Genomic DNA, 25,158 nt, shown 5'->3' on the forward strand with positions numbered 1-25,158 from the left:
AACAGCAAGTTGGCCCGAAGGATTATGTATACAAGTATTAAATATTAGTCAAATTTCTTACTGGCTTTTCACATTCAAGATTTAAGAAATCGCTTAGACCAACCGATTCTGATGACGATGGTCACAGTGGTTTGAACATCTTTTCAGGTAGGTTACTAGTTCAATATGAGTCGAGTGTCACATACTATAATTACGTCTCAACTTACTCTGATTTATCTAATAAACACATTTGACTACGAGCTTGAAAAAATAACAGCTACACATATATAGTCTTTCCTGTGTAAAATGATAGGTACACTTTTATTTTTATTTTTTCTTTATATTAATTCCCATGATTATCCATAGATGTATTTCACTCTTTTACAAACCCTCTCCAAATTCAAAGTCTGTGTTTGTCTCTAATTTCCTAATGTACAAAAAAAAAAAAAAAAAAAAAAAAAAAATACGGCAGTCTAATATATAAGAATGTGGCTATACTAGTTTCTAAAAAAAAATAGAAAAAAAAATGTGGCTATAATTTTGAATATCAAACAAAATTGATTTTATTAAATAATTTTTCCATTCAAAAAATATTTACACAGAAAAAGCCAACAAAATTCTTAGTTAGGATTACCACTTCAAAAAAAGATACATATATACAACCAAAAACACAATCCTATGGAGAATTTGTGATAAATGTCAATAAGATTATTTAATTTCCAAATAAAAAAAAGGAAACCCGGCTCCCTACACTTAAGCGAAACTAACTAAACTCGATTCATAACCGAAGAACATGGTAAAAAAAAAAAAAAAAAAAAAAAAAACAACGAAAAAGAATCACCCGTGTTTTTCTTTTCTTTTCCTATATACAACTCTTGAGCGAATCCCCGACACCTTGGAAGAAGAAACAAGAGAGCACGAAATCCGCAATAAAGATTCCGACGAGGGAAATGACGACGGAGGACGTGGTGGACTCTCCGACGCCCTTGGCTCCTCCGGTGGTGGTGAGGCCCCAAGCGCAGCTCACGATGGAAATCACGGCCCCGAAAACCTGCGATTTGAGCACCGCGCTCAACACGTCCCACGGAGCAAGCGCTCTCCGAGCCGACTCCAAAATGATGTCGATGCTCACTCCGTACACCGCGTCCGCCAGGATCGCGCTCGACGCCATCCCCACCGTAAAGCACGCCAGAGTCAGCACCGGGAGCGCCAAGCACGCCGCCACAACCCTGATTTATACGAAATCAATTTTTTTTATATTTTTTTCTATAAATTTTTTATGCTCATGACTCGTTAAATGAATATGATGCTCGAAGGGGTTAGTTTGGCGGTAAGGATGAATACGGTGGTGGTTCGTGTTTTTTACACTTATATACTTATTTTTTTTCTTTTTCTCGGTCTTTAGTTGCACTGTAACTACTGAAACCAGGGTGCAGTGGCTATCTAGCCAAATGAAACATTAGAAATTTTGAAATAGTCAATGTTTCATTAATTTTTTTGTAAATAGACACGTAAATCTATTTACGCTATCAAAATAACAAAAAAATGCAGAGTAAATTTCTAGTAAATATGGCTATGTACGAAACGTTTACACAAGTTTTTGGCTATTTACGAAAAATTTACAAAACGTTGGCTAAAACGCAAACGCTTATGTTTATGTGGGTTATATCGCTATTTTTTTTTCCTTGGTACGTAGCTTTTCTCTCTCTCTCTCTCTCTCTCTCCCTTGTTCTTCAACTTCCCCACAACCCGGCAAGGAAGAGAATAAAACACACTAAGGAGTTAAGTCTAGCGGTAAGAGAGAGTACTTATATACATAGATAAGCTCACGATCTCCCATTCCATCAATTTATACTAAAAAAAATTACGAGGCCCTGGAGAGTCTCGAGATTGAGCCTGGATACTCAAGAGGTTACGAAATATATATATAAAAAAAAAAAACAACAACTTTGGTTAGTTTTAGCTTTCTATAAAAAGTAATCTAAAATTAATCCCGAAGATTTACTCTAGAGGAGGTAAGAGCGATTCTCGTGAACTCGTCAGTCCATAGTTGGATTTTCCCCTCGACATAATAGTTGGTGATCAACTGTCAGTCCTAGTTCTATAACGCCACGGTCTCGAAGATTTCAGTCCTAAGGCTAGACTTAGACCTGACTAATATCCACGAGGCCTTAACATTATCGACCAGAAAGACTACCTTAATTCTCATAATTCATTAAAGCACGAATGCGCGTGCACATTATCTTGAATTCGAACTATTTTCTTAATTAAAGCTAAAAATTAAATTCCTAAGGCTAACCGTGGGTCCGAATTTGACTTAGACCTGACTAATATCCACGAGGCCTTAACATTATCGACCAGAAAGACTACCTTAATTCTCATAATTCATCAAAGCACGAATACATGCGCGCATTATCTTGAATTCGAACTATTTTCTTAATTAAAGCTAAAAATTAAATTCCTAAGGCTAACCATGGGTCCGAGTTAGACCTAGACCTGACTAATATTCACGAGGCCTTAACATTATCGACCGAAACACTATCCCAATCGAACTCGGGGACGTACTCTAGAAATTGAATTCTGATAAAAACACAGCCTAATTATTCTCATAATTCACCTGATTTGAACTATTTTCTTAATCAAAGCAGCTAAAAAAATGAAATTTCGGGGTTTTCGTTTTTACCTGGGCGCGACGAGGTGGTCGACGGGGTCGGCCCCGAGGACCCGAAGCGAGTCGGTCTGCTCGGAGACTTGCATCGTCCCGAGCTCGGCGGCGAAAGCACTGCCGACTCGGCCGGCGACGACAATGGAGGTGATCACCGGACTGAGCTCTCTGGCGAAAGCCAGGGCGAGAACTCCTCCGACGGAGCGGCTCAGGCCGAGGCGCGTGAACTCCCTCACGAACTGGATCGTGAAAGCCATGCCGACGAAGGCTGACGTCAGCAGGCAGACTCCGACCGACCCGGGCCCCACGCGCTCCAGCTGCCGGAGCGTGTTCCTGCGGTGGACCTTCCCTCTCAGGATCCTCGCCACCACCTGCCCCGTCAGCACCACCACCGCCACTCCCCGCCACAGAAACTTCGGCGGCCTCCACTCCGGCGAGACCGGCGGCGGCGGCGCGTGGTTCGTGCTCTTCGGATCGGCGGTGGCGGTTATTCTGGTCCTTCGTGACGATGAGGCGGTGAGGTTGGCTGAGCGGGGTGGTTTGGCTCGGAGCACCACCGCATTAGCTCTGGTGCTGATTCTGGTGGCGGTTCTGATCGAGATCGAGAGAGAGAGATTCAGATTGGATATGGATTTGGTGGCGGAAAATTAAGACTAGTGAGTGAAGGGTATGGGCGAACCTGAGAGGGAAACAAGAGTAGAGATGACTTGAAGAAGAAGTAGAAGAAGCTGTTTGCATTGTTGGAGGGCACGTGGTTCACCGGAAACTGAGTTTCTCGGCGGCGCTGCCGTTGATTTCTTTTTGAGCGCCGGCGAGGAGACGCGGAGGAGAGCGTCGGTGATTGCTTTGTGCAATTTGGGTGACGGGCACTCTAAAATAAAATGTTAGGTTATCTTTATTTTTTTTTTTTTTTTTTTTTTAATTATAAATATTTGGGTTTTCTAATGATCCTTTATGTTTTGAACAAATTAGCCCCAATTTTTTTTTTTTTTTTTTACAATTAATTGAATAATTAAATTACCAAAACTTAGAGATTTGATGTAAATTTTAAGTAAATAATGTTTATGATGACATGATATTTTTTTAAGATGTTTTTAGCATTTCATTTATGTCTTTGAAGTCTAATGATTATTCATAATTATTAACGAATATTTATAATTATTAATATCTTTTTTATTTTGTTAATAAAATTTCATGATTATCTATTTAAAATTTATCAAAAGTTTATTATATGGTAAAATTTGAGTTTTCATATGATTATTTATCTAGAGAGCTCTTTTTTTCAACCTCTTATTTTTTACTTCTCTCTGAAGTTATTTTTCTTATTTCATTTGAGCTTCATTCACTTTATTGTTTTTGTTGCTCTAATAAAACTACTAAAATTTTACTATTTTTTTACGGCTTGAATTCACGAAAATAGCAAAGCATAATTTCTTGACGGATTAATATACTAAATCCCAATCGTCTCGTCACGTAATGAAATTGGAAAAATAAGGTAGCTAAAATTGCACGGACGATTTCTATTAAAAAAAAGTGTGATTTTGTCGCTCTATAACACCATCGGAACGTGAGCATTACAAAATACTCACAACCACCTCTTGCATGAACAATAATTAGCCGATGATCTTGTTAATTAACACGTGATTATCTAGCCATTTCTCCTTTGCTAGGCATGTTTAGTTAATAGGTATTGCATTATTGATATAGAGAGCTCCTTCAAAATCCCAATCTTTGTTAGTCTTATAGCTTATCGTAGCCAATATGTTCCAAGTGTAAATGCCATGGGTCATGTTATTTATCTATTATCTTTTAACCGTCATTTTTTCAACTCAAAATAATTCATTATTTGAAACCATAGATTCGAAAGGTAAAAAGCAAAGGTCGTTCTAAATGTTAAGACAATCTTCGTATTTTTCTTCCAATCTATAATATAAAGAAATAATTCCTTTTTTACCCCCCGGACTCATACCCCGATTACATTTCACCCCCTGAATTTTGAAATGTTGTAGAATTAATCTCAGAACTTAGACACGTGTTACAAAGTGGCACTTCCGTCAGTATTTGGACGTTAAATTATAACGGAATGATGATGTGGCATGATTTTAAAGGCTGTATTGGTGGAATTATGTTTTTACCCCTGACTTAATTGATTTGAAGTGGAAAAAAAATTGAAAACTAAAATCGAAATGAAATAAGCTACTTAAATCGAAAATCCCAAATCAAAACTCAATCCCATTCTGAGCTGAACCCTAGATCGCGAAAAAAAAAACATTCTTCCCGAAACAAAACCCTAATCCAAGCTTATTTCTCTGATGTTCGTCAATGGCGTCGTCTTCCACGAGTAATTTCTCTGACGTAGTCGACGGTGGCCATTCCGATGACAAGCAGAGGCCGTGGTGTCGATGCAAGGTTGCGTGTGTTCTGCGCACGGCGTGGAAAGGTGATCATCCTGGTCGGCGTTTTTATGGGTGTTCAAGATACAAGGTAATTCATATTTTTCTCGTCTTCGTTGTTGTTTTGGGTTACTGATTTCGTGGCCTTATTTTGTTAGCAGAGTCCCGACGATAGAGGTTGTGGTATATTGATTTGGGTTGATCCTGAGATGCGTAAAAGGTCAGTTCAAATAATTCCCGGTTTACTTAAAAGGATTAACAATCTTGAAGCTGCTTTGAAACAAGTTGAAGTGTCAAAGAATGATGTTTATGGAAGAGACGAAGACGAGCTGAATAGACTGAGGGAGAAGATAACTACAGAAGCGCAAAAGATCAAGTTTTATATGGTTCTCGTCATGCTTGCTCTTGTTTATGTCATCTGTTTCAAATAAGTATATGTTATGTAATGTAAGTTGTTGTTTTGGGTTATGTAAGTTTTATATGTTGTAATGTATTGGGGATTATGATAATTGAAGTTTGGTCTAAACTTTGTAATTGATATTTTGTAATGGAATGTGGTATTTTCTAGCTCGGTCTAATACATTGCCAATAAAAAGACATAAATTTGATACATTGTCAATACAAAAAGAACTAGGTTTGATACACATAATTCATACACATAATTCATACTGAGTTTTGTGAACTGGTCACCCAAAATAAGTACTGAGTTTTGTGAACTGGTCACCCCAAAAAAGTTCTTGAGTTTTTTCACCTAAAGCCAGTACATCATCCAAAAAAAAGGGATTTAATTGTCTTTACATCCAGTCTCCAAATAAAGTTCTTGGTAGAAGGCCGAAACGCCTGGGTGGGCCACGGTTCATTCGAGGACTCCGCTGCAATACGAAAGGTTATGAGTAATGACCACAAAGCACAGAATTGGGTTAAGTAGTTGTTGAGTTTACCCTTAACGGTGCTTGTTGTGCCGGTTGTTGAGTTGATTGGCTCGTACTAGCTGCTTGTTGTGTGGGCTGTTGAGTTGATTGGCTTGATCCACCACCACGTCCACGTCCACTTCCCCTTCCACGGCCACGTAGGTGTGCATCCCTGGCTTGACGTTGTGCTTGTCTCTGCAATATCAAGAAATGTAACCACATTTGTAGACATTTATAATCTGCCAACAGAGTTACCAACATGTGTACAATCTTACCAAAATTTCTTGTTGTCTTCTAAAACATGTAGTGAGGTTGTGGCCATACTTTCCACAACCTGAAAATTTGACTGTGACATGGTTCCTGGTCATTCTACTCCCACGTGGTGGCACAACCTCATCGTGCTCGAGTCGTCTTAGTTTTTTTGGCCTTCCTGGTCCTACTCTGTTGGGAGGCATTCGCATAGGTGTCTTTCCTGTCTCGGGCCACTGCTCCATGGGATTAATTGCACAGATTTTGTGCTTGTAGATATTCATGTATGTTGACTTCTTGTAGCATTCACTAATGTAGTTCTCTGGTTGCTCGTCCCTTTGCCAAATGCACTGAATTGCATGAGCACAAGGAATACCTGACAAATTTATGGATTAATAACATGAATAATATTAGTGCAATGTATAGTTCAATGTCGTGACAATTACCTGACAACTGAAAGCGACCACAAGAGCATGTCTTCAATGCCAAGTCAATTCTATACATGCGACCATGCAGATTTGTAACTTGATACAATGAATCCCCACACCATTCAGCAATGTTTTCAGAACTCAAGGTCTTGTTCTTCTCTATGATTTTGAAGATTCTAGGTCCTATGTCCCCATGCCACTTCTCCACAGCGAGGCGTTGTTTGGTCATCCTCTTCATTAAGTACATCCTAATCCTCTCTAGCATAGACAATATGGGTCTCTGCCGAGCTAGTAAAATAGCTCTGTTACCATTGAAACACTCACAGAGGTTGTTAAGGAGTATATCACATCTTGGGGTAGTTCTGAAGTTGGCTCTTGCCCAATGCACTGGATTCTTCTCACACAACCAGTTGTAGGCTTCCTCATCCTCATCCTTGATTAAGTTCATCTCTTGGTGAAACTTCTCCACAGAATACTGCTTGGCTGCGGCCATGACCTTGTGTTTCAAGAACTGTCCCTTAAACACCTAACCAACATAGGTCAAACAAACAAGAAACTCTTAACTTCTTATGCAAGCTACTGAAATCATATTTGAAAATTGAAAGTGTTAGACTTTACTTTACCCGAGTGAAATTGCTTTGCAAGTGACGAGCACAATGCCTATGCTCAGCTTGCACAGAACCCTCCTCCCACATGCCATTGAGTGCCTCTATCAAACCCTTTTGTTTGTCTGTTATGAAAGTCCAATGGTATCCATTGTAGATGTTGATGTCATCTCTCAAATAATTTAGAAACCATGCCCAAGAGTCTTTACACTCTGACTCCACAATAGCAAAGGCCACAGGGAATATGCCATTGTTAGGATCAATTCCTACGGCCGTGAGAAGTTGCCCACTATGGTGTCCCTTGATGTGGCAACCATCCAACCCAATAACTGGCCTACAGCCAGCTTTGAACCCTGCCTTACAACCACCATAGCAAATGTAAAGTCTCTTAAATACTGGATTACCTTCTTCATTTGCCTCTGTTAAGAACTCGATTGTTGTTCCTGGATTAGTCTTCTTCAACTCGGCTTCATAGTCCCACAGCCTGGCATATTGCTGAGCATAAGAGCCTTCAATGATTTCCAAAGCTTTTTTCTTAGTCCTCCAAGCCTTAGTCCTCGAACATTCAAGTACCAGGTCCTTCTGGATTTTATTCATGAACTTGATAGATGATCAGCTCTCATTGTCCTTGAACTCCTCCAGGTACTTCTTGGACATCCACGAAGCAGTACAAAATCTGTTCTTGTTTGTTCGAGCACATGTATGCTCTGGTACATAGGTCCTGATCTGAAATGATGTGGTATCTTTCATTTCAGACGCATAGCACACCCACTTGCATGACTCGTCCTTGCAAACTGCTCGAACTCGGTTTCGATCATTCACTTTGAACGTTAGCTCTTTGCCTGCTTTGATAGAATACTCCCTTACGGCATTTTTGAAGACTGCCCCACTTGAAAATACCATGCCCAACTTAAACTTGGGGTCTGCCATGTCAATGTCTTCACGAAATTCTTGAAACCTGGGGAGAATTTTCCTGGACAATTTAGTAGGCTTAGGCTCAGGATCAGGCTCATCTTCAGTAGACGACTCATCTTCCAGCACAATGTTTTCCTCCTCGTTATAGTCACTGTCTTCGTCAGAACCGGCTTCATCATCAGTAAGAGCTACCTTTTATTTGCCCTTTAATCCTAGACCACGGTTCACGGCAACGCCATTGACTTCAACTTTGTCTTCACTGTTCTCAAACCCACTGTCTTGCTCAAGGTCATCAAGATGGTCTTGACACTCCTCAAACTCTTGATTACGGCCCAAGTCATGTGCTTGACTCTTGCCCAACTCCACTTCAGTCTGCCCCAAGTCATCAACTTGACTCTGGCCCAAGTCATCAACTTGACTCTGGCCCAACTCCACTTCAGTCTGCCCCAAGTCATCAACTTGACTCTGGCCCAACTCCACTTCAGTCTGGCCCAAGTCATCAGCTTGACTCTGGCCCAACTCCACTTCAGTCTGGTCCACGTCACCAGCTTGACTCTGGCCCAACTCATGTTGTTCACTCCCAACTTGACTCTGGCCCAAATCCACTTCAGTCAATTGTGGTTCAGGGTACGTCAGGTCTTCAATAAGAACTTCAACATCATGCTCAGGGTCTGCAACTTGACTCGGTGCCTCATCCACGACTTGAATCTGTCCAGGCTCTCCCTCTTCTACTTCTTCAGGCTCTTCCACTTCAAAGTCTTGAATTTCTTCTTCTTCAATTCCAGGCACTGGGGGCAATAGTCCAGGCTCTTGTACAACAGATGCATCTTGTACGGGGTGATCAAGATACAAATTCAGTTCTTCAGACTCCTCATAAAGCTTTGACACTGCTATAAACATGCTCAGATCACAGTCCAGGAAAAATAACTCCCCATAAGGTTCCAGATAGTACACGGGAATCGCTGAGTATCCAAGACTTTTCTCTACAATCTTGTCTAGCTCCAACAACGACAGTCTGTCCACGTCTACGTGGTCTACGTAGTCAATCCGACCACCAACATAGGTCAAACGCTCATTCACCACTTCCACTCTACCCCCGTGGTGAACTTTGAACGTGAACATACCAGACCCTTTAACTGAAACAATAATCAACCAATTTTTAATTAAAATCAACCAATTTTTAATTCAAATCAACCAAAGCAGTATTAAAATACAACCACTAAACAAATTCAAAAGGACAAAAAACCAATAACTAGGGGTGTACAAAAATTGACCGAAAATTGGTTAAACCGATAACCGAACCGATCCGGAACCGAAATTCGGTGCCACATCATCAAACCGAAAATTCGGTTCGGTTAACCGAAACCGAATTTAAGAATCGGTTCGGTTATCGGTTTTGAAAATCCAAAAATTCGGTTATCGGTTATTTAACCGATTTTTTTTTAATCCAGTTTTGAAACCGGATAACCAGTTTTAAACCGGATAATCGATTTTAATCGGTTAACCGATTTGAACCGGATAACCGATTTAGATAATTATAACATCTTTAAAACTGGTTAACCAGTTTTGAAATCGGTTAACCGGTTTCGAAACTGGTTAACCAGTTTTAAAACGGTTATAAAATCGGTTATCGGTTTTACAAAACCGGTTAACCGAATTTTTGGTTAACCAAATTTTCGGTTAACCGATTTTCGGTTTTTGACCAATTCGGTTCGGTCATTGGTCCAAAATTTTCAAAACCGAAAATTCAGTTTCGGTTTTCAAATTGGTCCAAAACCGAACCGAACCGAACCGATTTCACCCCTACCAATAACAGACTACCACCCACCACTGGTCCCCACATTAAATATTCTAACGCTCAAAACTAAAGAAACAAGAAAACAACGGTGGTCCTTACTCAGATTCTTTACGAAATCGAAACATAACTCCAACCAAAACCAGACAATGTGTCCCTAAAAAAAAAAACCAGACAATGTGGTCCCTACACTTTTCAAACCCTAAAAACAGATATAAAAAGGGTTTCTCACCATATACTGGTCTATTATTGACCGACGCGCTCTCTGATGAACTTCTCTCTCGACCAGCTCTTCTTTTCGTCGGAGACTTGGGTTTTTTTCTCCGACCCTGTGATTTCTTCTTCGAGTACGCCATTGGAGACTTCGCTGGCTGGGTTTTTTTCTTTTTCTGTGCCGGAGACTTCATTCTGAAACCTCCTCCATTGCTGCTAGGGTTCGATTTCGCCGGAGATTTGGATGTCGAAGGTTTCACCATTTTTCGCGAGACAAGAACAAACCCTAGATTTGTGTACGCGGGATTTGTTCTTTCATTTTTTAAAAAAATATTTATATTTTTGAAACAATATTCTACTAATTAATATATCTAATATTATTTAAACAATAAAAGTATTCAGTATATGCAAAAGTACACTTATACCCTTTCAGACCAGCTCACGTGTTAAACACGTGACTACTTAACGTCCAAATACTGACGGAAGTGCCACTTTGTAACACGTGTCTAAGTTCTGAGATTAATTCTGCAACATTTCAGAGTTCAGGGGGTGAAATGTAATCGGGGTATGAGTCCAGGGGTAAAAAAGGAATTAATTCTATAAATTGACATATTCATTATTTGATTAAAAAAATATATTTCACAATATCTATTGTTGTCGCCAAGAACTAGACAACAAGAAATAGGCTGTAAACCTCTTATTTTTATTAGAATATTGGTGCTTATAAAAATACAATAATAAGTCGGATGAGAATTCAATTTCCTCTTTCTCAATTATTCCCTTTAATAATTTTCGCCATAACTATTCCCTTTAATGAATTCCGCCAAAATGGGATATCAATCTCAACTATCCCTTTTACATTCAAGGAGCTCAAATGGAGACATTATAAAATGCCTTTAAGATTCGGTTCTTCGAATTGTTTACGCTTTTAAGTTGCCTCGACGACCATTGCCGATAACTTCAAGTTCGCGACTTGCCTCCTCTCCTTCCCTATTGTAATATGCTATATAAATTTAGAACAATTTAAGAACATGACACCATGGTGTAACAAATTCATATATTCAAACAAATAACTATGTTGAATATCGATCGTAATAAGAAACTATTGCAAGTTAACATCGTCTAACATCAATTGGATTATGAACAACTTCGCTAACACATATGTATTAATGAATAAGAAAAGCACATTAAATGGTATGTCTCATACATATCATAATGTTTCATAAATTTAATTAATTTATTAAGTACTAGGCCCGGTTTGTTTATTCATGCTCGCCAAGAACATTAACGAGGTCATGTACATTGCATTCCAACCGAGACAAATTGATAAAACCAATTATCCACCACCGAGACAAATTGATAAAACCAATTATCCACCACTTGGGATCTTTTTCATTAACAAATTAAATAGTATGAAACGTGACAAGAAGTTTATGCCTTCACTCAAGACCGAGGTAACTACAAAAGTACCCATATTTTGTGGCATTAGCCTCGAGCATTTGAACGGGTTTTCTTCAGACCTTGAAACTCGTACAACATCTTCATCAAGATGGCCAGGATAAACTCTAGATTCCTATCTCCGATATGAAAATAATTGACATGAATAGTTTTTTCCAACACTCATCACTTGGATTCAATTGCCTTATTGGTCATTTGATTGTAAATGTCATTGAAAACTAACTCAAAAGAGGCGTCTTTCAAGTTTATATTTTACTCTGCATTCGTTGCGGGTAGTTTAATGGGCGTAGAAAAATATCTAAACACTTACTCTTCATTCGTTGCGATTAGTTTAATGGGCATAGAAAAATATCTAAACACAAGACTAATATAATAGTCAATACATCAATTTTAGTAATCTCATATCCAACATTACGCATTAATATTTCTTCAACGTACATAATAGAAAAATGTATCATTTACATCTTCTTGTCGGCATAAATTCAACAAACTCTCTCTTAACTCAAAGGAGATGCAAGTTATCCATATTATGGTTAATCCTTTTAAATGACCGTAACTTTACTCGTTAAAGACTTAGTGACCGTAACTATTCTATAAGCATGCAAAAGGATCTACATTCTTCTGATTATTTATTTAATTAGATGAGCAAAAGCCGATATTTAATCAGTGACTAAGTAAAGAGCTCACATAAGTGTTCTATTCCTCCGCTGCTTTTCTAAATCCGACGAGGTCTCTTTCATGAAACTTTTGAATACCGAGACTATAAGTAAATTCCAATATATTGTGTGCTTGAAAATTGATTTCAAATTACATTAGTGAGCCGACACTCGAAAACTACCAAAATGCTCTTATTGAGTTTCGGAGTAGAAATCAACTCGAGGTCTTCATCAATAGTTCGAGTTACATAACGATCAAACGGATCGGAAGACGTACTCTTCACCTAATTCAAGACTATCACTCAGTACTCTCCACCTAATTCAAGACCATGCAACACTCAAACGTTTAGCAAAAATTTCTATGTTAATCCATAAGTGATCACTTATTATTATTATTATTATTATTATTATTATTATTATAAATGGTATTTGTTGCCCGTGAGGATCACAACCTCCACTTTGAAGGTGGTGAAGTGATCACCTACATTGAATTTGCATTTTCTAGTATGTTTTTCTACACGTTTTTTTTTTCATTTATAGAAAATATGAAATTTTTGAAATTCTGTCGCATTCCAACAGTGATGCATGCGCATCCTTTATCTTCCTTTCAGCTTTCCATAAATTTTAGTGTTTGATTAGTCTTATTTCAAATTCTCTGGACAGTTCTACTCTAGAAGTCTTTATTAGTCGTCTTTTTTTTTTTTTTGAGGAATTTATTAGTCGTCTTTATGAGTCAACTGTTTCTCTACTACACATTTTTATTCCTACTTCTACTCGAATATTATTAGCTGTATATATAACACATCACAATTTCTGTAAAAATACCTTTCCAGCAAAAAAAAAAAAACATAAACAAAAAAAGCCTTATAAAATACAAAAATTAAGTTTTGTTCTTTTCATTCCATTATTTTTATTTTTTTAGGTTATATGTGTTACGGACTAAAACGTCAAATATAAGATAACGTGGATCAACTATATCCACAACAACAAAATGGACCCCCGGTTTATATTTTCCAACTATACTTAGTGCCAAAAGGTTGGTTGGCTTTTCTTTTCACATCCGACCCATTTGCAACTAATTAATCAAGCCTGGGCTTGAATAACTACAATCAAAGGTTCCTTCATTTTGCTTAGTTACGTACGTTGTGTAAGAGTAATAACAAATATGATTAATTATTGACAAAACAATCAATAATAATCACCTCATGCATGACTTCAAGTTTACACTTTAAAAAAAGAAGAAAAAAAAAATCCATTTTCATGTAGTTCAAAATAAATATATGGCATTATGATGACTAGAATCTTAAAAATATATATGAGTGATTGTGAAGTAGCCCTATAGCGCATGATATAAAAGGTGGCTTGTGAAGCAAGTGTGTAGTGCGTTTTTGAAAGCTGGATTGTGACATTGTGATATTCATCTTTATCAAGATGTTTTCATTTATATACTTGTGCTTATTTATATATATATATATATATATATATATATATATATATATATATATATATGTGTGTGTGTAACAATAGACATTAAGCACGTATGATCTAACAATAGACATTAAGTTTTCTGAATTAGAAAGTATATTTTGTTATTGGTAGATTGCTAATATTTTTCTTGAATATTCATAGTTTTATTTTACAAAAAATTGGCTACGTAAGCCACCTAAACTATAGGAATTGTAAATTAGCCAACCTTTGGTAAATAATTTGTAAATAACCAACTTGCATACGTGGCAGCCTATTAACTACCTAAAATATATGTTTGGTTGTGTTAAATAAGGCTTTTATTAATCTGTTAATAAGTTTACTTGGCTATTTACAAGAAATTAACCAAATGTGGGCTATATCTCAATCCACTATATCCGTGTGGCTATATAACTTAATAACCCTTTATTTTACCTTGCAAAGTTTCAAGTATGATAAAGAATTTATAAGAAATACAAGTATGATTTAACTCAGGGGCGGACCCAGAAATACAAGTTCACAATTCCTGGCGATGGAAAGATGTGTTAGCCCACAAATCTCTTGTACTTTATGCCAATAGCTTTTTGCTCTTCTCCAAAAACTTACTCTCAAATTTTATATATATTTAGCTCAAACTTATATAACTTTTTCATATTTGCGTCCTCTGAATATTTGTTTTCTCACATACCCCTTATCAAATTTAAAATAATTTTTTTTAATCAAATTTGCCTCTCCTAACTATAAATCCTAGCTCAACCGCCACTGTTTCAGATTATCTTTCATGTACTGGAGAAATTTTACAAATACTTCATTCGAAGATGGTAATCGCTCGAATATCTCAAATTTTCAGATATTTCATAAATAACGTTTTTTTAATTCTTAGATAAATTTTTCATTATTTTAAATGTAATTGTAAACAACTATTAAAAAAATAAATGAAATTGTAAACATATAGTAAACAACATTTTAATTATCACTCTCTCTCTCATACTCTCTGTTTCAGTGGGCCCATATTCTTCTTCTCTCTCACTCTTTAATCACCATTATCTTCCATGTACTGGAAAATTTTACAAATACTTCATTCGAAGATGGTAATAGCTCGAATATCTCAAATTTTCAGATATTTTATAAATAACGTTTTTTTTAATTCTTAGATAAATTTTTCCTTATTTTAAATGTGATTGTGTAAACAACTATTAAAAAATAAATGAAATTGTAAATATATAACAACATTTTAATTCTCTCTCTCTCTCTCTCTCTCTCTCTCTCTCTCTCTCTCTCTCTCTCTCTCTCTCTCTCTCTCTCTCTCTCTCAGACTCTCTTTTTCAGTGGGGCTCATATTCTTCTTCTCTCTCACTCTTTAATCACCATTGTTGGTATGCAAATCCATCAAAGTTCAAAACACAAAAATTCATCAAAATGCACACATCGACGATTTTCGCTGACATTTTGCATTTTTTTATCCCTACGTACAACGAAAACGCTCGGTCGTTTTTTTTACGGAATGACACGTCGTTTCGGCGATTATATCGAACGACATTCTAGGAGGAAACAAAAAATATAGTCTTCGTCGGTCGCTAGGTCACTGGCAACGGGGCCGGCGAAAGTCTCCGATTTTCGTCGGCGTTTTGAACCTTGATTAAAACAAACAAAAAATTGTTTCTTAATACATGCTCTTGTGATAAATCAACATTGAAACAAAGCACCTTCCAGCTTCTCCTTCTACTAATTCTGCATATAAATTCATGTTCACATGAGAGAAAGTGATATTGATAAAAATATGATTTTTTTTACTTAAGAAAGAAAGATCTAATAAAATGGTCTTTTTGCATATGATTAATCTTTGGCGGTCTAATATTATTTTGAGCTATGGTTTTTAGATTCTTGTAAAACTATAAATAAATCATAAATTTGGGCTAAAACGGTTTGGAACTTTATAATATGATAAAAAAAAATAGTCATAAAACGGTCCAAACAGTCTAACATGGTCCAAAACAGTGAAAAATAGTTCGAAATCAGACCAAACTAGACCAAATTAGAGAACACTTATTTTAAACCGGACCAGACCAAACCACACCAATAAAAGCGGTTTGGTATGGTCCGGTTTTTTTTCGATTAGCCCCGTTTAGTTTTTTCACTGGTTTGAGACCGGACAGGACCAAACACAGCCCTTGTACCTAAAAAAGGCAACAAGGATATATAGGCGCATCATTATTAGAATACTCTCTATAAGACTTAATGGCTAGTTTTTATTATTATTTAGTTATATTCTATCACTTCTCTCGTACACTGTAGAGAGACGAATGGCTATATCTATCAATGCTATACGTATATCGACTTGAGAAGAGTCATCGTCTCCTTGTGTTGAATTATCAATCATCGGTCTATCATTAAACTATAATTTAATAAATAAAAAAATAAGTTTGATGTGTGTCCCACGTAATAACAAAGAGTCGCCATCTAAGGGTACATGCTCATTAAACTACCGAAAAATGATAACATATATAATTATATAAAAAAATTAAGTATTAGAAATTAATTAAAGTACTCTCTTATTATAATGAAAAAAAAAAATTTGTCATCGTATTAACAATCTAAGACATTCGTGAGGTATAGATAATTAACATAATATACTAAAAAAAAATTGCTAAATATCATCATAATTCATAACGATGCATGTACGTGCAATAATAAGTCGCCTATATATAGCACCGCTCAAACTAGCTAGTTAATATTATCTCCAAGCAAAACTCATCTCTCTCTCTCTCTCTCTCTCTCTCTCTCTCTCCTCTCCCTTTGCTATTAATTAATTTCCCTACAAAATTTCATAATTATACTGTCAACAAAAAAAAAAAAAAAAAAAAAAAACCCCACACGATGAGAAACGTTATTTTGGTGATCATTCTCACAACGCTCACATTATTATTATTACAAGCGCAAGGCTTGCCAAAAGCCTCGCAATCCCATTTCTTCAAATACAAAACGACGCCGTCCAAACCCTCATCCTCAGCCCACTGCAAAACGACGCCGTTCCCTTCAGCCTGCAATGAAGCCCTAACCACATCATCGTCGTCGTTGAAATCCACGTCATCGAAGCACGAGCTGTACGGACACTCGGTCCAATTCTCGATGGCCAAGGCCGGCTCGGCCCGGGCCCTGGCCCACAACCTCACGCTATCCTCACCCGCCGGTGACGGAGCGCTCGACGACTGCCTCGAACTGCTCGACGACACGCTGGCGCTCCTCTCCGACGCCGCCGCCGCCGGCGACGGCGACGCCGACGACGCCGACGTGCACACGTGGCTGAGCGCCGCCATGACGAACCAGGAGACTTGCCTGGAGAGCCTCGAGACGAGGCGGTTCGCCAGCAAGGCAAAGGCGGGCCCGGATGACGTGGCGTTGGAGTCAACGGCTAGGAATCTCTCTCACTTCATCTCCAACTCTCTCTCGCTCTTTCTCTCTTCCTCCTCTGACCCAGCAAACCCTACCAGTGGCGGGACAAGGTACGTATATTTAAAATTATATACGTACACTCACTTTTGGTTATTGAATTTTATGATTGGCTTGTTAGTGTTATTTTGGTAATATATTAAAAAATAATGACAAAATTTTCAAACTTATTAATTATTGTATGTAAGAAAAAATTTCGTCTTGTGAATAGTTCCTGTAGTTTCATCATGTCTTTATTTGTTATTTAATTTAATTGGATAAGGTTATAATTTTTTACTATAAAATAGTTTTTGACACTGTCGATAAATATTTTGAGAGATGTATATAAGCAAATTATCACCGTTAAAAAAAATTATTGGAAATAGTTCTGAAATTTTAACTATTTTTATATCGATTTTATGAATTTATTGGTTTCGGTTGCTATTAATTTCTTTCTATATGCGGTTTTCGTTTCATCTCGCGGTTACTAGGATAAATTTTATTTTCGATACCGATCCTTAAATTTTGATCAAGTATTATTTTGTACAAGTTTGTTTGTTTATTTGGTATGCCTACATTAAAATGTTTTTAAGAGTAACTAAAAGCTTACAATAATGACTCTTATCAAATGTCTGATGTCTCTTGACATGATCAAATAATACTTCGATTGATTATTGACTATTCTAAAGTTCAGAGACCAAAAAAAAAAAAAAAAAGGTTCCAAATATCACGTAATTAGAAGCACAAACAAATACAGAATTTCACAAACAAAATTATACTTTTCCACAAACCATGTACTGTTGCAAAGAAATAGAGAATACTTGAAGGAATTAACTACGGCGAATATTTTAGATGTTTATAATTTCTCAATTTTATCAATAATATTCACATAATATTGGTGTATAGATAATTAAATTTCTTCTCCAAATAATACTTGATTGATTAAAAGTTGATTATTCTAAAGTTCAGGGACCAAAAAAAAAAAAGAAAAGGTTCCAAATATCACGTTATGAAAAGCACAAACAGAATTTCACAAACAAAATTATACTTTTCCACAAACCATGTACTGTTGCAAAGAAATAGAGAGTACTTGAAGGCATTAATTAATAGGGCTAATATTTTGATGTGTATAATTTCTCAATTTTATCAATAATATTCACATCATATTATGATGTATACATAATTAAATTTTTTCTCCAAAATAATTAAATATGAAAAAAAAAGTGACAAGTTCTAACTAGCGGCTATTAGTTGAAAAAAATTCCATCAACTCTTTTCACCATCTTTTCAGTGACAACAACTGTCTAAACAGAAATGCCTCCCCTAAAGTAATTCTATTATTTATTTATATAAAAAAATCAACCCTACGTAAACAATATTATCTACATCACATCGCAACTCAATAACTATATTTTAATGAGCAATGCTATTTGTCCCGATTCACGATGAGTGACGATCCACTCACGTGTTGACACGTGGCAGGTCGTTGACACGTGCACTCACGTGTTGACACGTGGCAGGTCGTTGCCACGTGTCAACACGTGAGTGGATCGTCACTAATCGTGAATCGGGACAAAAATCAATTCCGTATTTTAATATATAATTATTGGTTAATATGAAGAAAACTACTGTCCTCGGGGAGGAGCGGCGGAGAAGGGCGGTTTCCGGCGTGGACGACGGCGGCGGAGAGGAGACTTTTGGAGTCTCCGGTGACGGCAATCAAGGCCGACGCGGTGGTGGCTCAGGACGGGAGTGGGACCCACCGCACGATCTCGGAGGCGATCGCTGACCTGGCAGCGACAGGTGGCGGTGGGCCCCTGGGAGAGTCCAAGGCGGAAGGAGGCGGGGGCAGAAAGGTAATTCACATCACGGCGGGGACGTACAACGAGCCCATCAGGATTCTGACGAAGCAAAAGAACGTGATGCTCGTCGGAGACGGGAAGGGCAAAAGCGTCATTGTCGGAAACAAGAACTCCGAGGATGGCTCCACCACCTACAACTCCGCCACCGTCGGTAAGAACCCAATATCAATTTAATTAATTTAATGAAATATAATATTAATCTATTCGCTCATAATTCATTCCCTATTTATGATCATGTTAGGCCTCTCGCTATCAACTTGCTGACTTTTCTAGTCCTTCATTTGGGATTTTCTCAATTAAAATATCTGTTTGGCTTCTCCCATTTAGATACCATTGTAAAATATTTTCTTTTCCATATTAGACATTAGAACTAGGAAGGTATATATATATATATGCATATATATATATATGTATGTATATATGTAAGATAGTGGTATAAGTTTTGTGGCCTAGTATTAAAGATTAGAGATATTTTAAATAGCTCATTGATATTTAATATGGATATATCATATTTTTTTAAAATTATAATATCAATTTGTCAATGATGCGTAAATGTTATATGTATATGTGAATATGTCATTATTTAAGAAATTAGAATTATTAAATTTCATGGTTCTTGACAATTGGGTAATCAATGATAACGAAATTACATTGATAGTCCTTTTCTCGTTTCTGATTTAAAAAACAACAAAAAAACAAAATGCTTGTCTGGTCATTTTTAAAGGTTTGTGAATATTGACAGGAAAAGAAGTTACCTCCCTTGATGTTTACAAATTTCATTTGAATCTTCATAATTGTTTGTAGTCTTTTTTTTTTCTTTTCTTTTTTTTTTTATTTACAGTTTTTATTATAATAACGGTAAAATAATTTGAAAGATAAGAAAAATAAAATACTCATAAATATTTGAAAATACGAAATATTCTTAAGATTAACATCTTCAAACAAGATATATATTATAGCTCTCCCATTAGAAAAAAAAAACGAAAAAAAAAACTACATTTTAAAGTTATTCCTCACCAAAATAGCAGTTTCCTCTCTTCTTTAGTAAAAGGCTAATATGGTTAATTAGGAATCACCTTTTTGAAGAAGTAAATTCCTAATTAACTACTAGCTTATATAGTGATATTCCCTTGTTGGATCTTTCCTTCAGTGACCGCTGTAATTTTTTTTATAGCTTGTAGGCATATTGTGTTTTATCGAGTAATTAAATCAAATATGTTTTTGTTAGGAAATAAAACTGTGTAACATGACGTTAGGCATATATTTTGTGATATTTATGATACTAAAAGCACGTACTTAGTATATAGCTTGACCTATCGGTAATTTCGATCGTGAGTTCATTCTCCACCAGTAGCAAATGTCTTTAAAAAATCAGGTTACTTATAATTTGGTGACCAAAACCATCATTTAACTAGGTATTAGAATACTTTTCTGAAATAATCCATGTAGTTATGTTGTAATGATGTTTGGTCTACCACTAATTAAGATCAGGTTGGTGTGTTGGATTATCATGTCACATTTCAAAATTTTGTGTGGAGGAGTCTTTTTAATTACACCACGTCAAATACGATGGGCTTAATATTTTGTTATTGATATTATTATAATTTTGGACAATGGGGAATCATTTTCCAGTGAGAGCTAATTATATCCAATATGTTAATGGTGATCTAGATAGTAGACGTGACATATTATTCTGCTTAAAACGACCGTTGCTACATTAATCCAATTGAAAGAAGAAGAAAAATAATAATTAGATGTTATAATTTCTCCACTGAATTTGTTAACTTTTCATTTTCACACATGGGTCCCAGTAAGGCTTTTATCGAAAGTGAGTTTACGGGAAATCCATAAATATTTATTTATTATGAGTATCACTTTCTATCCCGTATGTAAATTGTTTTTAAATCATTTTTTTTTTTGTATTGCGTAACGTACATTTTACTAATATGATTTAAGTATATACTTTATTACTATTTATATAGTTGATAATTTGAGTTGCATTTCATATAGATTTTTTAGTATGGTCAAGATAGTGGTATTTTAGTGCCGTTTTCTACAAGCGCTCGCACAAAATATATAATTAAAATAAATAAATAAATAACCCTAATATCGATGGAAATATAAGCCAATAATAACTCATTTTCGAAGAACGACTTTTGAAGTCAAATTACGTCTTGATTACATTTCAACCATGTCTACTTCAACAGTACTACATAGTATTTATCATATATAGCGATAATATTTCTTTAATTAATTTAATTTTTTTGTTCTTATTCATATATTAGTCTCATATCATATATAGCGATAATATTTATTTTGACAAATTGTCATCTTAATGGGATTCCTTTTCCGTCTTTATAGAAAAAAGACAGGGAAAAAGAAGAAAAAGATGGCTACACTAGTCTAGTTGATTGAGATTTCTTTAGACAATAACTCAATAGACATTTTTAGCCCACAATTAATTACAAAATCTCTTAAACACAAAACAGTAGAAAGGAATGTCTAGGGTATCTATATGAAATATGACAAGGTAACATTACGTAAGGTTATACTTTGAATCTCAAAGTTGTTATACTTGTCAAAGCGTAATTTTTGGCTGGTAACATATAATTAGGACAGAAATATGTCGTACATATTTTAAAAAGGGCATAACTCAACTAGTTCAAATAAATTTATATTACTATAAAAAAAATCTAAATTTTGACTAGCTCATAATTAATTAATTTATTAGGTTACTATAAAAAAAATCCAAACTTTTGACTGGCTCATCATTTATTTATTATTGTAGCTAGCGTACATAGTCCATTAAACTAGTTTTTAAGATTGCATCTTCCTTCTTAAACTACTTTTGTACGGAAAAGTATAGTTGGACTCTAGTAATTGATAATTCATAGCTAACCGCCAAATCACTAAAAAGAAATTTAAATAAAAAGAAATTTAAATAAAAATAATTTTAACTCTTTACAGTTAAGACTTTATTTTAAGGGTGAAATGAATGAATAAGCAAAATAGTCAAAGTTTTAGTCATAAGTATTATGTTTCAATAATTTTAAGATATTGTAATTAAATTTTTTTTTAATTTGAGAAGTGATAAATTATCGATGTATATCGTGAAAAAAAAAATTATTTATACCTTAAAACTTAAAACTTTTGCTATTTTGTTAATTAGTTATTTTCAAATATCTATTTATATAAAAAAAATTCCTTACTTTAATTAAATAATTTATGAAATTCTCAATAATATATATTCAATATCATCATGACTCATTCCTTAAACGTGTGTAATAGGTGCAATGGGAGATGGTTTCATTGCAAGGGACTTAACGTTTGTGAACAACGCGGGCCCGGCAAAGCACCAAGCCGTGGCTCTTCGGGTCGGTTCGGACCGCTCGGTGGTTTTCAAGTGCTCGATCGAGGGCTACCAAGACTCGCTCTACACTCACTCGAAGCGACAATTCTACCGAGAGACCGATATCTATGGAACCGTGGACTTCATCTTCGGAAACTCGGCCGTTGTTTTTCAGAGCTGCAACATTTTGGCCCGAAAACCCGCCTCGAGCGATAACAACAACTTCGTCACCGCACAAGGCCGATCCAGCCCCGACCAGAACACCGGGATCTCAATCCACAATTGTCGTATAGGTGACAAAATTATTAATGTTCTTATTATTAGGTTTACTTATATATTCTTATTAATTAAAAAAAAAGGAAAATTCCCGCTCTATTTCTCTATAGTAGATAGATTTTTTTTATTATTATTAATTTTCCCTAAGCCAAAATGCAAACACACACTTCAAGCAAACTACACACGTACGTCCCTTTTCCTTTTGATATGATGGGTAATTTTGTCTATTATTTTAATTTCTTTTCAAATCTTCCGCTCTTTTATTTCAATTTGCGGCTATTCTATGATCATTTTTTTAGCCTAAGGGTATTTTAGGAAAAATACACAAGGACTAAGCTTTAAAAATTCCCATATTATGAGTTTTGAGTAAAATTAAATCATTTTTTTTTCTTTTTTTTTTCAAATAGCGAGTATTTTTATAAAAAAAAATATTTGTCATTTTAGAAATAGAATATGGTGAGTATTATTACTAATTTAATTTTTGGTATTTTTCAATTTTTGTGTATATAGGTGCGGGATCCAACTACAACACGTATTTGGGCCGGCCGTGGAAGCAATACTCTAGGACTATCATCATGGAATCGGTCATCGACGGCACGATAAACTCGAGGGGTTGGTTTCCTTGGTCCGGCGGGTTTGCCCTAAAAACGCTTTTTTACGGTGAGTATAAGAATTCGGGCCCCGGGGCCTCTACCGGGGGAAGGGTTGATTGGCCCGGGTACCATTCATCTCTCACGGCCCCGCAAGCCAATTCTTTCACCGTCGCCGGTTTTATTTCCGGCAATGCTTGGTTGCCTTCCACCGGAGTCTCTTTTGATTCCGGGCTAGTTGGATAAATGCAAAAAAAAAAAAAAAAAAAAAAAAAAAATGTGCTACATATCTTTGAAAGATCAAACTTTATAGCTTTCTATTTGTAGTGTCCAACTGTATGTATGTATGTATGTATGCTTTTATGATTAAGCTATATGTTGTGTTTGTAAATGGTGAAGCTAATCACATGCATGTAATCAAGATCATGTATTGAATGTAATGAATAAATGTATATGCGTATATGTTACGTAGTATTTGCTTGTAGAGGTTTTCTTAATTTGATCGAGATATATATACGTGTTTAAATAATGGTTTGTTCCTTTTTTGTTTTCCTTTCTTATTAGATTATTGTAGAAATGCTATATAATAGATCTTCATTAAATCAACAAGATTTATATTCCAAGAGAAGAAAAGAAATAGTCATAAAAATGTAACAAAATTGTGTGGTAAAAAATTAATTTTTCGTAAATTTGATAGCTAATTCTCTTTCTTTTTTTCTTTTTTTCTTGCAAAATATATCAAAAAAACAATACAAAATTAGTAGATGATCAAAATTGGAGACATTAACCCTTCGCTATGCATTGTCAAAAGTCGTCTTGTGTCCATAACCATTAAAGTGTACAACTTCAAATTCTAAGTGAATCTACAAAGAAGAAAAAAAAAGCTTATCCGATAGAAATACCCATGAGATAGCCTAGCATCTAAGCTTTAGCTAGGCTGCATTTGAAACCCGAAAAATATGAGAAAATGAAATCCTTCCTATTTTTCATGAGTTTTTGAATGGAAGGAAAAAAGAAGAGAAAACAAAATAGGAGAAGAAATACGAGGAAAAATATATCACTGCCAAGGGGCCGGGATTTCATCTTTCATAGAAAATAAAATAAAATTCATCCAAATTTTTACATGCGGGCTCGTGTCTATGTTTATTTTATATATTTTTCTTTATTTTTCATGACTTCCAAACACCACATAGAATATTAATTTCCCCTCTTATTTTAGCATTCCATTTTTATCTTCTCTCATATTTTCACGTTTTCTCGTATTTTCAGAGTTCCCCAAAAACATAACTAGTCTTTTTCCATCGCACATGTGTTGGGCCTTCCCAAATTCTTATTTGGCTTAAAATAGATTTTGACTCCATCTTTTATAAGGGGAACCAAAAACCTTCTTGGATGTAACTTGGTTTAGAATATATGTTGCAGTTTTGATGGCATTCTACCCCAAAACAAATTCGAGAGCGATGAATGACTTACCATCAATCTAACAATCTCCATCAGAGTTGTATTCATCTCTATGGCACAAAATTTTATCGAGGAGTGTCAAATGTTGTAAGATGTGATACTAGTATCTTCCACTTCCTCTCTATTAAAACTTGAAAAACCTCGTCTATCTCGAGTCTCAACCTATATTTCTCTTGAGAATATCCTCCATCATAAAGCCACCTCGGCTAAAGTCTATGTGACCTCCTATAGCCTACACAATTAAACTTGCATCACATTTTTAGGATTTTTCCTCAAATCCTTACCTAAAATCAGAAAACGAATTACACAAAATTATGAAGAATAATAGCACACACAAATTTATAGTGGTTCACTTTCAATGCGAAAGCTACATCCACTTTGTCACTGCAAATTTTTCACTAAACCCAAAATCGTGGAGAAATGTATTTACAATCTCTCTTGCACTCTACAAACATAATTG

At 35.7% G+C, this 25,158-nt stretch overlaps 3 protein-coding genes across 3 annotated transcripts; 1 reads left to right on the forward strand and 2 right to left on the reverse strand.

Annotated features, from left to right (window-relative positions):
- Nucleotides 1-517: 517 nt before the first annotated feature.
- On the reverse strand, nucleotides 518-3,553 carry ABCI14 (trigalactosyldiacylglycerol 1). The gene is made up of 3 exons (XM_089616328.1): nucleotides 3,324-3,553; nucleotides 2,663-3,235; nucleotides 518-1,208 (listed from the first exon to the last, which is right to left on the reverse strand). The coding sequence occupies exons 1-3, from the start codon at nucleotides 3,380-3,382 to the stop codon at nucleotides 842-844; spliced, it is 999 nt and encodes a 332-aa protein (XP_089472454.1). The 5' UTR covers nucleotides 3,383-3,553; the 3' UTR covers nucleotides 518-841.
- A 2,278-nt stretch (nucleotides 3,554-5,831) lies between these two features.
- LOC149394508 (uncharacterized) lies at nucleotides 5,832-7,827 on the reverse strand. The gene is made up of 6 exons (XM_089618348.1): nucleotides 7,635-7,827; nucleotides 7,249-7,583; nucleotides 6,644-7,151; nucleotides 6,273-6,573; nucleotides 6,026-6,143; nucleotides 5,832-5,909 (listed from the first exon to the last, which is right to left on the reverse strand). The coding sequence occupies exons 1-6, from the start codon at nucleotides 7,825-7,827 to the stop codon at nucleotides 5,832-5,834; spliced, it is 1,533 nt and encodes a 510-aa protein (XP_089474474.1).
- An 8,643-nt stretch (nucleotides 7,828-16,470) lies between these two features.
- On the forward strand, nucleotides 16,471-23,721 carry LOC149394509 (putative pectinesterase/pectinesterase inhibitor 35). The gene is made up of 4 exons (XM_089616420.1): nucleotides 16,471-17,234; nucleotides 18,782-19,173; nucleotides 22,311-22,664; nucleotides 23,158-23,721. Exons 1-4 carry the CDS (start codon nucleotides 16,609-16,611, stop codon nucleotides 23,481-23,483), a joined length of 1,698 nt encoding a protein of 565 aa, XP_089472546.1. The 5' UTR covers nucleotides 16,471-16,608; the 3' UTR covers nucleotides 23,484-23,721.
- Nucleotides 23,722-25,158: the final 1,437 nt, after the last annotated feature.

This window comes from Urtica dioica, chromosome 6 (genome assembly GCF_054948205.1).
Source record: "Urtica dioica subsp. dioica isolate 48M chromosome 6, U.dioica_male_clone48M_v1_H2, whole genome shotgun sequence".
Lineage (NCBI taxonomy): Eukaryota > Viridiplantae > Streptophyta > Magnoliopsida > Rosales > Urticaceae > Urtica > Urtica dioica.

What these genes read in the sequence shown, in the direction of transcription:
- LOC149394509 (XM_089616420.1), top strand. Translation starts at nt 16,609, where the DNA reads ATGAGAAACGTTATTTTGGTGATCATTCTCACAACGCTCACATTATTA. An exon ending in CCTACCAGTGGCGGGACAAG is followed by an intron (nt 17,235 to 18,781) that starts GTACGTATATTT and finishes GTTAATATGAAG; the next exon opens with AAAACTACTGTCCTCGGGGA. An exon ending in AATCCACAATTGTCGTATAG is followed by an intron (nt 22,665 to 23,157) that starts GTGACAAAATTA and finishes TTGTGTATATAG; the next exon opens with GTGCGGGATCCAACTACAAC.
- ABCI14 (XM_089616328.1), bottom strand. Translation starts at nt 3,382, where the DNA reads ATGCAAACAGCTTCTTCTACTTCTTCTTCAAGTCATCTCTACTCTTGT. An exon ending in TACTCTTGTTTCCCTCTCAG is followed by an intron (nt 3,236 to 3,323) that starts GTTCGCCCATAC and finishes GATCTCGATCAG; the next exon opens with AACCGCCACCAGAATCAGCA. An exon ending in GACCACCTCGTCGCGCCCAG is followed by an intron (nt 1,209 to 2,662) that starts GTAAAAACGAAA and finishes CGTATAAATCAG; the next exon opens with GGTTGTGGCGGCGTGCTTGG.
- LOC149394508 (XM_089618348.1), bottom strand. Translation starts at nt 7,827, where the DNA reads ATGAATAAAATCCAGAAGGACCTGGTACTTGAATGTTCGAGGACTAAG. An exon ending in TGCAAAGCAATTTCACTCGG is followed by an intron (nt 7,152 to 7,248) that starts GTAAAGTAAAGT and finishes TATGTTGGTTAG; the next exon opens with GTGTTTAAGGGACAGTTCTT. An exon ending in AAATTTTCAGGTTGTGGAAA is followed by an intron (nt 6,144 to 6,272) that starts GTATGGCCACAA and finishes TTGATATTGCAG; the next exon opens with AGACAAGCACAACGTCAAGC.